Source organism: Delphinus delphis, chromosome 12 (genome assembly GCF_949987515.2).
Source record: "Delphinus delphis chromosome 12, mDelDel1.2, whole genome shotgun sequence".
Lineage (NCBI taxonomy): Eukaryota > Metazoa > Chordata > Mammalia > Artiodactyla > Delphinidae > Delphinus > Delphinus delphis.
The window spans coordinates 7890513-7903877 of NC_082694.2; the positions used below are offsets into that span (position 1 = coordinate 7890513).

The window sequence follows — 13365 nt, forward strand, 5'->3', positions numbered from 1 at the left end:
TTTTTTTTTTTGTGGTGCTTTTTATTAAGGATTTAAAATTTTGACATCTAGGTTAACTGCTTGTTTTGGTATGTGTAGGGGCTGGAGGATAATGGGAACATCTTAATAAACCAGATAAATAATATAAAAAGATCACCCTATAAAGGCTCTCATTCATTGTTCTACATTTTACCTGTAAATTTAAATTTCTTCCCATGAGAACTTAGCAAAAATGGCATCTACAATATTATTTGGATTTCTTCAAAAGGCCTTATTCTCCAACTGGAGACCATACACAAAAACTGAAAATAAAAGTATTCATGTAACTTCCCCTACGTTAGAGGCCCCAAACTGAAAATGTTTATTACCCACAGTGAAATTGCTTTAGGCTCCAGTATACTCATGCATTAATAGAAATCTACCCATTCCTACGTGGCTTCGGGGGTGAGGCCTCTTATGAGCCATCCACTCTGCCAGCTGTGTAGCCCCAGGGCTTTCTCCCTTTCCTTTTCCAGGATGATCTGTTTATCCTCAGCCTCCACGGTGAGGGCAAAGCTGTATCCTGAGCTTAGGCCCAGGATGGGAGTCCCAGTAATCATGGTTCTGTTTGTTCTTCAGCCTTCCTGCGTTGTATAAACAGATGTGGTGGAAAGGGAAGGCAAGCCAGATCCCTGTGAGGGGTGGGAGGTCTCCTTTCTGGAGAGGCTTCCCGGCCGGCAGCCCTGAGCACAGGGATAGGATGCATGTCTTGTTGGGAAAGTGGAACTTGCAGTTCTTCCAGAGAGGGGTTGTTCCTCTAGCTCTCCTTCACCCTCCGCCCCCCATCCTTTGCTCCTGGGAACACTGTCTGGATGCCTCAGCCGTCTCACTTTTGCCGGAGCAAAAATTTACAACAAGGCTTATGCTAAGGAGACGTTAAGAAGACAGATTTCCTCCCCACCCCCGCAGTCTCTCCAAATACACCATAGACTGGGATTTGGGAAGACAGTCCTTCACACCTGTGCCTTCTCCTGTATCAACATTCCCTTTGTTCTTCTGTAGCCTTGTTACTACCTTCAACTAATGAGGGAAGCTTTTAGGGGTTGGGAGTTGCCAGCTTGTAAAATAACAACTCCTTTCCCTTAAACGGTGTTGAGGCAAATTCCCTTCCGTCAAACTCTGCCTTAATTTACTGTTTTATATTTGCACATTAGTTATGGATGCTAATAAGGGAAGGACTGCTTCAGAGCTGGGGGAAGAAAGGGGGGTACTGTTTTGTAAGCCAACCCCAAATAGGAAAGAATTCTTGTTGGTCTTTTCTTCTCCTACATGTGCTCCAGACTTAGTTTGTTAATCCTCATTCAGAGGTCAGGGAGGTGAGGAGTGTAACTCGTAAGCTTGCCCCAGATGGAGGGATCCTGTGACTTCTACCCAAGGGTCTAGATTTCTGGCAGCCCCAGGCAGTGGTTCTTCCTGCCTAGAATGAACAAAGGGGAGAGCACCAGAAAGGCCTCCCTATGGCAGGGACTTGGGGTTGGGTGCAAGGGATGGGATATTACACTGCCCTGTACTGCTCTCTCCAGGAAGTCCTTGGTATCCTGAGCCACGCTCCCAGAGCTGTGGCCAAGAGAAGAAGAGAGTCAGGGACAAAAGAGGGGTTCTGGGTTTTGGCTCAGCACTTACACAAGCAAGGGAGGGGAAAATGATCTTTAAACTCAAGGAAGTAGTCATAATAAGAACTTAATTTTTAGGAGCCACAGTGACACTCTTTCATCCTTCTAGCAGACAATACGCCGCTCTCTAGACTTCCAGATAGGGCTGGAAGTTTGCATTCTACCCCCAGAGGCCTGTCACCCTTCCCTGAAAGAAACAGAAAGGAGGTGGGTGTCCAGGGTCCGGCCAGCTGAAGGACGGGAGGGGGGGGGACCCCCACTGCAGGCCAAACTGGAGGTCCCGTCAGTAGAGGTTTCGTCCCTGATCCCCTTGATTTCACTTAACTTACTGGCTCCAGATATTTTAAACGGTTTGTTTACGGCGCTGCTGCAGGCTGCATCGCCAACTCTCTCCGCGCCGCGGGCGGCAGGGGCATCTCCTAGCACCCACCCAGGTCAGCAGCCGCCTCATCACCCGGCCCGCGGGGCCACCCGGCCGCTCAGGGGGCAGCCCGGGGCCCCCAAGAAGTGCGTACACCCGGGAGAGGCCGGGCGGGGCCGGGGCAGAAGATGCGGCAGGACGGGCGAGCTCGCATCCCGGCCCTCTGGGCCGCCGCCCGACCCTCGCCTCCGCTCGCCGGACCGCGCTGGGCGCCCCCGGGAGGCCAGGGTCGGCGGAGGGGGGACACGGGGGTCGCGGCGGGCTGGGCGGCAAGGCCTGCGAGCGGCCGGGACCCGGAGAGCGGCGCGGTGAGCGCAGGGGCGCGCGGGGCGGGCGCGGCGCGGGGCTCACGGCGCGCGCGCGTCTCGGCCTCGCCCGCGCACACGCGCCTCCCCGAGGAGAAAGGCGGGCGGGCGCGGAGCGGCGCGGCGGCGGCGGCGGCGGCGGCGGCGGCTGCAGCGGGCCGGCCCGCCGCGAGGGCGGGAGGAGGGGCGGGCGCGGGGGGTGGGGGGGCGAGGCGGCGGCGGCGGCGGCGGCGGCGGTGATCTCGCCGCTCTCTGCTGAGTGTGCCTGCGCGAGTCGGCGAGCGGGTGAGTGCGCCGGCCGCCGCCAGCAGCCCGGCCGGCCCAGAGGCGGGGAGGGGGGAGCCGGGAGCCCCGAGCCGGGAGCGGGCAGCGGGCGGGCGGGCGGCGGCCGCGCCGGAGCGGCCGGGATGCACCTTGAGCGGCGCCTTTCGTTGCAGCGCGCGGGCGGCCCGAGCCTCAGCGGCGGCGGCGACGACGGCGGCGGCGGCGGCGGCGCTGACACCTCCCACCATGGACAGCTTCGACTTAGCCCTGCTCCAGGAATGGGACCTCGAGTCGCTGTGGTGAGTCCCCGTGCCGGCCGGGCGGGCGCGAGCGAGCGAGCGAGCGAGCGGCGGGGGGCGACCGCGGCGGCCCGCGCGCTCTCACCTGGGCGGGGGGCTCGGGCGACCGGCCGCCGTGGGGGCGGGGTGGGTCGGGGGCGGCCGCCGCGCCGGCTCCTTCCCGCCTCCCCCGAGGGGTGGCCGGGCCGCCCGCCTGTCTTCTCGCCTCCCTTTCCCGTCCCCTCCCCCCGGTGCTGCCCGCCCCAGCCCGGGGGCCGGTGATCTGGGGAGCCGGGGGCAGAGCGCAATCGTGAAGAGAAAAGGAACCGATTTCTAGAACGTGTCACTAATGCCGGGGGATCCACCCCTCGGCCCCCCGGCCCCTCTCACCTCCCTTCCCTCCATTCGCGCCCCCCCTCTTCTCCGAGGGCCCCCGGTTCACACCAGCGACCCTCTGGAGTTGTGGCCGCTGCGTAGTGCCCTTAGAGGATGCTCCAGCCTCCTGCCTGTCTGCACCGGGTCTTGGCGGCCGCATCCTTTCTGTCTCTCAACACCCGAGATGGAAAGTGAACCCGAGGGCAGGGGGCGAGTGCTTCTCCGTGCGGGAATTCTGAGGCCCTGGCCCTGGGAGGCTCATTTCCTCGAGGTTCGCAATCCCTTTGAGCCCTTTCTTCACACCCCGCCTGGCCACAGTTACACTCCTCCTGTCCCCGCTCCGGCTCACCGACGCCCCGTGTATCCCTTTATTCCGCGCTCAAAGCTCGCAGCCTGGGGAGCGGGAGGCTGTGGAAGAGCCCTCGGGGTTCTGTGGCTCGGGGTTCTCATATTGAGGAGCTACTGTAGGTAAAGCGCCGCTGGAAGCAGTTTAATTCTAGTTGCGGGTGTGTTAAAAATCCCATTGGCTGTTTCCACATCCCTCTTATCCACCCCCCGCCCCCCGTCCACCCCCCCCCCCCCCCCCCCGCCCCAATCTCCTAAATGTTTCCAACCAGCCCTATTCAGGTGGTAAAATTACCGCCTGCATATTCCTGGATGAACTTGTGTTATGTTTAATATTTACGGGAATGAACATCTGTGGAACAAGCATATTAACTGCATTCTGTTCTTCCCCTGGTAATCGCTTATTGTAGAGCTGAGGTTTGGTTTTTTTCCTCCCCCCCCCCCGTTTTTCTTTAATTCAGTAAAGAGTTCACATGTGTCTAAAACTGCAAGTGGTGTGCACATGAATATGCAGTGTGCAGTTGTAAAGCTAAACTGCCTTTTGATTTACAGATCGTATACAATATGTGGAAATGTGTATATTTTCCATGCTGCAGGCTTCCAGTGACTGCTCTGTCTAAAGCCAGGTGTAACTAACTAAACTGGACACAAAGCTAGTGCATTATCGAGCAGTTTCTTATGAAAAGATCCCAGGATGAGTAAGTACAGCTTGCTCTGCATAATGCTGGTGCCTATAAAATACACAAGGATGGGCCCTAATGTAATAAAACTTTTATACATTACACTGGAAACTTCAAAGAGCCAGTGTAGAAAGAATATGAAACATGTTATTACTCTATAAAAGTCGCCAATTACTGTGTTGTTGCTGCTGGGGTTATTTCAGCCTCTCATTTACAGATACCTATTACTTTACAGGTTTACACTTAGAAATGTTGGTTTCTGGCACAAATTCAGTAGGTTTGCAGGTAGAAACTGTGCTTTAAAATTGACTTTTGCTTTTAAAAGTCACATTTTCAGTCAAAAGGAAGAACTTTTTGTTTCGGCAGGTTTTTAGGCTGCTTGTCTGCTTGCTGACTCAAAACTGAAGCCCTCATGACTTTTACGAGTGATATTTTGAAATTATCAGCCATAATCTGTGGCTTTTCCAGCACAGGCCTGAGCTGTCTTTCCCTCTGCATCTTTAGTTCCCAGCTGGGTTACCTGGAGCACAGTTACATAATAAACGCCTGTTGAATTGACTTGAAATTTACATTAGCTACAGTACTTTTGTTATTTAAAAAAAAATTAAAAAAAGCATTTTTAAGAAGCTACTGTACATGTAGTCAGATTTTGATCAATCCATCAGTTTGTCTTTGGCTTATGAAACTGTGCAGGATTTCTTGCTTACAATATAATAGGACAGTTTGGCTTGACTGAGGGAGTGTTTCTAGTTTGCAGATGTAGAATTTACATCTTCTAAGAGCTTATATATGTCTCATCAGTTAAAGATAAACCAAACTCTTTGGGTATGCATTTCTAACCCGGACATTTTCTCAGTCATGGATGAAGTTTTTGGATGGTATTTTCTAACTCAATTTTATGGTTGACTTTATAAGTTTTTAAGATTATGGCTTGGTTTTAAGCTTATAGGTGACCCCAAATAACTAACATTTGAGTGCTTTCTGTGGGTCAAACATTTTTATATCCATTGTTTTCTTATTTGAATTTTATAACAATCCCAGAAGTGGTAAATGGTAGTAGTCCCATTTACAGACAAGGAAATGGAGGCTTTGAACTGCAAAATGACTTTACTGAGACCATAAAACAAATGACAGCGGAATTTTTAAACTAACATTTACCAAATACTTAGCCAGACTCTGTTCTAAGTACAATGCATGTACTTTAGAATGTTTTAACTCTGTTCTAGTACATTACATGTCTTAGTTCATTTAATCTTCAGAGCAACCTTAGGAAACAAGCAATAACTATTGTTATTCCCATTTTACAGATTGGGAAATTGAGTGTGGGAAGATCAGGTGACCTGCCCAAGGTCACACATCTAGAAGTGGAGAAGCCATATTCGAACCTAGCATTAATTTCAAAACTCAGTTTTCTGACTTCAAATCCAGCATATTTTCTATAGTATTGCAGATGTATTCCCAGTTTATGAGCGCAGCTCTGAAATTAATTACAAAACAAAACCTTGATGGACTGGAAATTAAGGTTCTGCTAAAATATAAAAGAAAGAGAAGGTCAGAGCCCTTAATTATATTAATTTAAAATTAAAGATTTGGAAACAATACCATGATTTAGGAAATTACGTCTGCTACCCTACTTGAATTAACTTCTAAAATGTATGTAAATTTAAAATAGAGACTACTAAAAACTTCTTTCTTTAACCCCTTTTAGAAGAACACTTTTCTTTTTGTGGGGGGGGGAAGGTACAGATGAATGGCAAAGGAAAATGGTATTTTAACAAACAATTTTTTCTCATTGGTGGGCATCGTTTTCCAAAAAAACAAATTGCAGTTTGTTAGTTGTGACTGTGGCTTTGAATCTGAGCTAGCTTAGTCTAGTGGTCACTGGAAGTGTCCCCAAATGACTGTATAGACAACACGAAGAGAAAAGCTCAGTAGTATTGAATTTGATCTCCTCTGCTTCCTTGCACACCCTTACCCCTCCTTCCTTGCCCTCCAGAAACTCCCATACTTATTTTTCAAGGTGGAGGGGGAGATTTTGAGCCGGAATTATCCAGATGGCTGTTTCAACTTTTCTTTTCAGCCACGCCTTAAAATTGAGAAGGGTTGCCCTAATTCCCACCTCTAATTCCACTTCCCATTTCTGGTTTGAAGTACGAATGAAGAATTTGGAACAAGGTGGAGGCATTCATTCTATACCCGGCTCCCTAGTTTCATTCAGTAGAGCCGAATCCCTGAAGAGCTGGGGATTCAGTAAGTTTACGTGGGCGGGTGACCAGAGGAGCAGGACCCCTTCTCAAACTCCTCCTCCATCCCCTTGGCTGCTCTTTCTGTTATCCACCAGCTTTTGATCAGCTGCTGGGCATGTGCGCCCTTCCTCAGGGCCTTTAAAATAATGACCATCCCTTTGAACAGGGTAACAGTTGCTTTCATTTATTCACTTAACAAATTTTATTGATCATCTCTTAAATACAAGACCTCATGCTGGTTGCCACAGCGGATACAGAGCAGAGTAAACCATGGGTTGTGCGTGTTATTGTCTAGTGGGGATAAGACAAGTACACAAGTATAAAAACGTTTCAGCGCTGGTGATTCAGAAGTGAAAAGGACCATATTTGGGACTGGGGTGGGTGGTGGAGGAGGGAAAGAGGAAAAATCGAGTTTAAAAAAAAAAAAAGGCTTCCGTGGAAAAGGTGGCCTTTGAACTAAGCCTTCGAAGATGAATGGGATTTTTACAGACGGTGGGGGTGGGGTATTGAGAGGACATAGCGGCATCTTTGGGCAAAGAAAGAACTGGAACAAAGGCTTTCATGGTGTCTCTGAAAGATCCTTTTATGAATCATGGTGGAATTACCTATACCAAATATTTTAAAGATGCAGAACTTTGTAATCATGAGGTGGTTTCAGTGAATGAGAAAAGCTTTCCACGGTGAACTTGGTCAAAATTGTTTTCAATCTCCCTTAAATACAGACACATGTTAGTTACTGGGGAGAAAGTCTGTTGAAATAAAATAGTAAATATTCAGATCCCTCTCTACTACTCCCCCGCCCCATCGCCCCATAGCTTCACATAGCCCAGCATCCATTTACTTTTGTTCCAGGAGACATTATACTTTATATTCTTTCAAAGTGGAACCTTTGAAGTTGTAATAAGTGGATTGTATCATACTCACCAATTTGTTCAATTCAGTAAGCATTCATAGAGCGTTAGGCATCCCTCTAGTTTAGGTACCAGAGAGCGGTAGCTTTCGAACGTTTTATACTATGACTCACAGTAACCAGTATGTTTAACATTGCAACCCACCACATCATTTGTGTGCACACAGACGCATAACTGAAACAAGTGTCATGAAATAACACTTATCCGTATTATGGGAGGTGTACTTTGATATTTTCTATTCTATTTTTTTAAAAATTCCCCATCCATGGATTGAAACCTGTAGTTTAGGGGAAAAAAGAAACTGTAGCGACGCAAAGGAAACAGAGCGTTTGCGAGTAACTTGTAGGAGAGTAAGCCGTCCACATCCATATCTGCTGTACAAAGCTGACGCTGCCCGTTTGAGGGGGAGGAGGGCGCATCCTGTTGGGAGGGGAAGAGACCTTTAGGGCTGAGAGGCCTGTGAAACGCCTCTTGGAGAAGTGGACTTTCGGAAAGAGAAAATAAAAAGGAGGAAAGTCCATGTGGAGCGAAGGCCGTGGCTAGAAATAAGGAGGAAATAAAGCGTGGAGCTCGTTGGGTGAAGATGAAGTTATTAACTAACTCAGGGGGAAGATGTACTGCACTCCTGTGGGGGGAAGGGGAGCCAGGTGGAGACACTAACAACTTCGTCTCCAGTAGTGCCTGCTGACCCACTTGGTTCTCTGCAAGTCAGTCGCCTTCTTCCAGGCCTCCTTAGGCTCCCCGGGGTAGAGTCAGACAACTGCCCGGATCCCTATTCTTGACCCTTATTAGCCCTTCCCTCCATCCCCAACAAAGCAAACATTTGAAGGCCTACCCCTATCCCTTCCATCAGCCCGTAGGGGTGAAAGTAGTTTGCCAGAACACGGAGCATAGGAGAGACGCACCTGGGGCCCATCACCTTCACTGGGCGTGGCCTGAGCGCCGGGCGTCCTGGAGCCCATAGGTCTAGCCCCGTTGGCCCCGCTCGTTCTCATTGGCCCGAAGTGGTGGACTGGTTGGCTGCGGTGGCCATCATTGGCCGAGAGCCCCAGAACACGCCCACCACGTGGCAAAGGGCTTCCCCTGGTGCAGGGATGAGAATGTTTCCAGCAGAGTGGCTTCCAGGGCCAGGGCGGGAGGGCTGTCTCCGTGAAGGGGCTGATGGCCATCGTGGAGGAGGTAAGGAGGTGTGGATGGGAAGCAGTGAAGTGCTGGGGGCCGGGAGCTGAGGCGTGCCTCCACTTGTGGTACCGTGGGTGGTGTGTTTTGGAAAGAGCTGGCGAGGGATTTGTTAATTCAGGTCATCGAGGTTGAGGGCTCAAGCTCTCAAGCTCGGTGTCAGGATATAACAGGGAGGATGCGCGCTGGATGTGCAGATGAGTTTTAACCAAGTGCCTTTTGATGACGATGAACATGAGTATTGTGTGTGGGGAAATAATTCTTTCCTGTGTTCCAGAGTCTCTTTTGTGAAAATGTAGGAGGCTTATAAAATGCTGAAAATCTATTTCGGGAGAATGTCCCTGTGAACCAGAATGGGTCTAATCTATGCCACTTTAAATTTAGCAACTTGAACAAGGCCCTTTGGCATAATATTGGTTACAGTAACAGTCAAATTAAGAAAAAAAATCTCTGAAAATGAAATGCAAGATTTTTTTTTCCTGTGTAAATGGAATTTTCAACCTGGAATAAGTTTGCCTGTTTAAATTTTCTTTATTTTGGGAATAAAGCCTTGGGGGCAAAATCAAGGACATAAAAGACGATTTTAAATATCATTTAGTGGTAACATAACGTTTCCTTGTTTTGTTTCAAAGTGAAATCCATAAAACTTATTTTCAGTGTTGCCTGTTCTCTTTTGTTTGGGAATTTAATTGAGGTTTCTGAATTCAGTTGGCTGCAGTCTCCCTTTCTGTTTGGCCCTGGGCAGCTCACCATCTCTCTCATTTCCTATTCTCAGTCTTGGCTTCATCACTTATAAAACAACAGCACTTATACTGGCCTACCTCATAAGGTTGTGATGTTAAGTAATAAAAGTGTCCGTTGCTTTGTGAATGCCAAATGCAGTTCTTTTATACCCTTTGCTTCCTTCAAAACGTCTCTTTATCATAAACAAGGAAGAATGCAGAAAGGTCACGTTGGGTCGGGTCATCCATCTGGTGCTGAGTTCTGTTCCTGGTAATGGGACCCAGGGACATTTTTGAGTAGAGGCTGGTAGTTTTTCTTAGTTGTACGTCATAGTCGAGAAGACAAATGTGTCCTTACTTATGGTTGTACTAGTAACAAATGTAGATATATTAACCATTACATAATCGTTGATGTTTCACCAAGAATGTATTGAATTACCACCCATTGCATCAAATGACTTCATTTGGCTCTGTGGGTCTCATTAAATTATGTCAGGCTAATCATAATTTAGCTTCAACAGAAACAGAATAACACAGTTATACCAGGATGAGAGGATACCACACTATCCAAGAAACTTAATGGGTTTAGTCTATGGAAACTAACACCTGGGGATGTGACAGAGGCCCCCCGAGTGTTTCCAGGTGTTTTGCTGGGTTGCCCGAGGATATAAGTAAGTCAGTGGGTGTGAGGTTATCTAACAGCGGTGTGACAAGGCTGTCTCAGAGGGTAACAATGACCTGTCCGTAGAGGCTGTAGACCCCCTGCCAGGGACTTCGTAGAAAGAGCTTTCCAGAGTAAGTGGGCCAGCAGCAAGAAGTTATCCCTGAGTCCTTCCAGCTTCAGGAGTCTATGATCATCCCCATCACAGGGGAGCAGGAATCAAAGAGAGCCAGAGTCATTAATTGTATTCACTTGTGTATTTTCCCCTCTGCAATTTCTCCACTCACATGTGGAGAAAGGCGTGGGAGGGTACTTAGGCTTCTTCACGTAATTTCTTCTCAGGAGGCTCCTTGTTAGCCGAGGTAAACAACAGTGACTGTAATTTGGAGACCACGCTAGCATAGCAACTCAGTTTAGAGTTACATGCTTAACTTGAGCTGAAATAATTTTCTTTTTCTTTTTATGACAGGAAATTAGTTTCCAAAAATCCTCTGGAGTGCTGCAATACGCGTCTGTTAGTCTTAGTTAAACTTTTCTTGTCGTACCTGCGTTTTTTACCTGAGTTATGAGGTGACAGACCAAATTTTCCGTCAATGTTCATTGAAATGTTAATTAGTTACCTGGCAGTTTAGACAGAAAAAGGCTTTACTCTAGTGGATCGTCACCAATTCTGGGAAATAATCTGTTTTGTTTTCAAATGTCAAAATATATTTGTTTTTCTTTAAAACGTATCTTGAGAGGAAGAAAAGACTTAGGGCTTAGAAAACAGTTTTGAAAATAAAGGTCCATATGCTTACCTAGCACTCAGGCCAGCGTTTCTCAAACTTTAACGTGCATCCAGGTAACTTAGGGATCTTGATAAGATACAGATTCTGATTTAATAGGTCCAGGGTAGGGCTATGATTCTGCATTTTTAACCAGCTCCCAGGTATAACTGCTGGTCCATAGACAAAACCTTGAGTAGCAGGAATTAAAAGGATAAAAATTCCTTTGAAAAGAAGCTCTTTAAAAATTCCTCATCTTCTTCTTTTTATTTTGAGGAGGCTTTGTATGATAACATGATAATTCCACAGTGCCAGGAGGTTACATTTCGATGCAGCATTTATTTTATTTTCGTGAGTCTTTCTAATACAATTTTGATGAGTGAGGGGGTGGTTAATTGTATCCTAGTGGGGATATAGTGGGAAATAAACATAAAAACCTAAGTAAACAAAGTTTGTAATAAATAGGCTAATCACTTTTTATAGCTTTACAGTTCTTGTCAGCCCTTCAGAGATGGAGTCCTCCTTCTTCAGGAGCCAGTGCCGAGAGTAACTGGATTCAGAGTCTTGGAAACACTCTGGATTTGTCGGGAATCTCACAAGCACTCCTGTAGGTGCCCAGGACTCAGACCAAATGTCCCCGTTCTCTTTGGCAGGGAACTGGGGGTAGGGTGGGGCAGGGAGGTGGCAGTGGTGGGAGAGGGGGGTAACTATTTTGCAGAATTACTGCACTACCCTGTGGCCATAGCTGCAAATTGCAACTTTCCCAGCGTCCTAAAAGAAATTGCAGCTCAGCTCCTGGTGGAACCCATGGGGGGCTCAGAGCCTCCGATGGGGACCTTCTCTCCCAGCACTGCCGGCCACCTCTGCCTCTTCCCCACCACGGAGTGCCCCGAGTCCCTCAGGTGGTCAGACTTAGCTGCAGTTTCCATGTTTAATTTCCATTCCTACTTCATTAGAAGAATAAGTGCAGATGGGACTGATCATGTGAGTAAATACAGCGCGGCTGACTGTGCTGTGAGATTGGCGGGAAGTTTATTTACTTTATCTTCTTAATGGGGGGGGGTGTGTGTGCGCGCGCATGGGTGCACTTGCACACACACATTTCCATTCTCTGAGATAGGCATGGAAGACTGTGGCTGATAAGAGCAAGATAGGTTGGGCTTACACAGTTTTGACCATTTCAGATTGGGAAAACAGAGCTGACTCTTAAGGAACGATAGTGACTCCTTTAAATCTTGCAGCCTCAGGACACATGTGAACCCACAGAGGAAGTGTTCGCAATAGGTTTTTAGCCTATTTGGTGCAATACTTTGCATTTGTGCTTTTAGTGCTGTGATATTGCCTTCTACCTCATAATCCGTTATGTTATCTGACTAACTGTGTTTAACCATTTCGTGAAATAGGCGATGTTGCATTCCATGTAACTTTTCTTTCTGACTGGGAACAGGTGAGAGGGAAACTCTTGCCCTCAAGCATGGAGATAGATCAGACCCATTGTAAGGAAAGCACGTGTTTGGTTATTGCTTTGGTTTGTACTGGTGTCAGTGTCATCAAATTAATGTATTTTCTCTCACACTGGAGAAAACACTGTTTGTTGACCCTCAGTAATGATACAGATAACGGAATAGTCAGGTGATTTGCACAACTTCCCCCCAAAGGGGTCTCTCAGAGTTAGTGGTTTTCTGTTGGGGCGTAAGAAGGCACACCCAAGAGTTCCTTCAGAACAAAAGAGCAACTGCTGGCCGTCAGCTAAATTCTGAACTTTGTTATTCAGAATTGGGGCTTGACTGAGGAGATAGGCTGTCAACATGGCCCAGCTAGCTCCCTTTCATACCAGCCATACTCCACGGCAGGGAGCCCTTTGGTGTCATTTCTCAGAGTTGTCGAGGAGGAAGGCGCTGTTGGAGGTTGAGGGCTTTACAGGCTGAGGGGCAGGTGTCTCCACTGGCCATGGACTCTGCAGTTCACTGAAATAGAGGCTCTGGGTCCGGAATGGGTTGGTCCCTCCACTTTCTGAAACGTGCTGTTTCGCCGCTCTCCTGGTCCATAGCCGTGGTGGAAATGAGGATTCCCTGGATGAGAGGGTTAGCTTTAGAGACATGCGGAACGAACTGTGTTAAGCTGTCTGTCATCCTGAGGAGGCAGGCTGCAGCATCAGCGTACTGCTGATGGGGAGAGCACACTACTTCAGCTAACATCCGAATGCAGCAGCCTTCCCTCTTTGGTGGAAGGTCCAATCCTTTACCGTATTACCCTGGTATACCAGTTGGAAGGCTGGCTGTGTAAGTCCAGGCTGAAGCCTTCACCTGGCTCCCGTTGTTTGGGCTCAGGTTGGGGTGAGGCAGGAAGGCCCATGCTGTTCCTGAGCGCCCCGATCATCTGCTGCTCGTGATATTTGGAGCTCAGCACAGGTGTTGCTTGCAGGGCTGAGTCCTTCTCAGAAGAACTGTCCGTGTGCCGGAGGGGGCCGCTCAGCTGGAACCACGTGGACTCTCCCATTTGTGTTTTTTCCACTAAAGATAGATCCTTCCCTAGAATATGGCTTGGCTTCTGAGAACTAAATCTTTGGGGTGACTCTCCTTT

General features: G+C 48.2%; 1 protein-coding gene across 1 annotated transcript in view; it reads left to right on the forward strand.

Moving 5' to 3' along the window:
• The window catches only part of AFF3 (ALF transcription elongation factor 3), a 604640-nt gene that overhangs the window by 42460 nt on the left and 548815 nt on the right, over positions 1–13365 (forward strand). Inside the window, exon 2 of the mRNA XM_060027282.1 lies at positions 2795–2920. Within this exon, the coding sequence (XP_059883265.1) occupies positions 2868–2920 (53 nt within the window). The 5' untranslated portion in view covers positions 2795–2867. The remainder of the gene's footprint in view (positions 1–2794; positions 2921–13365) is intronic.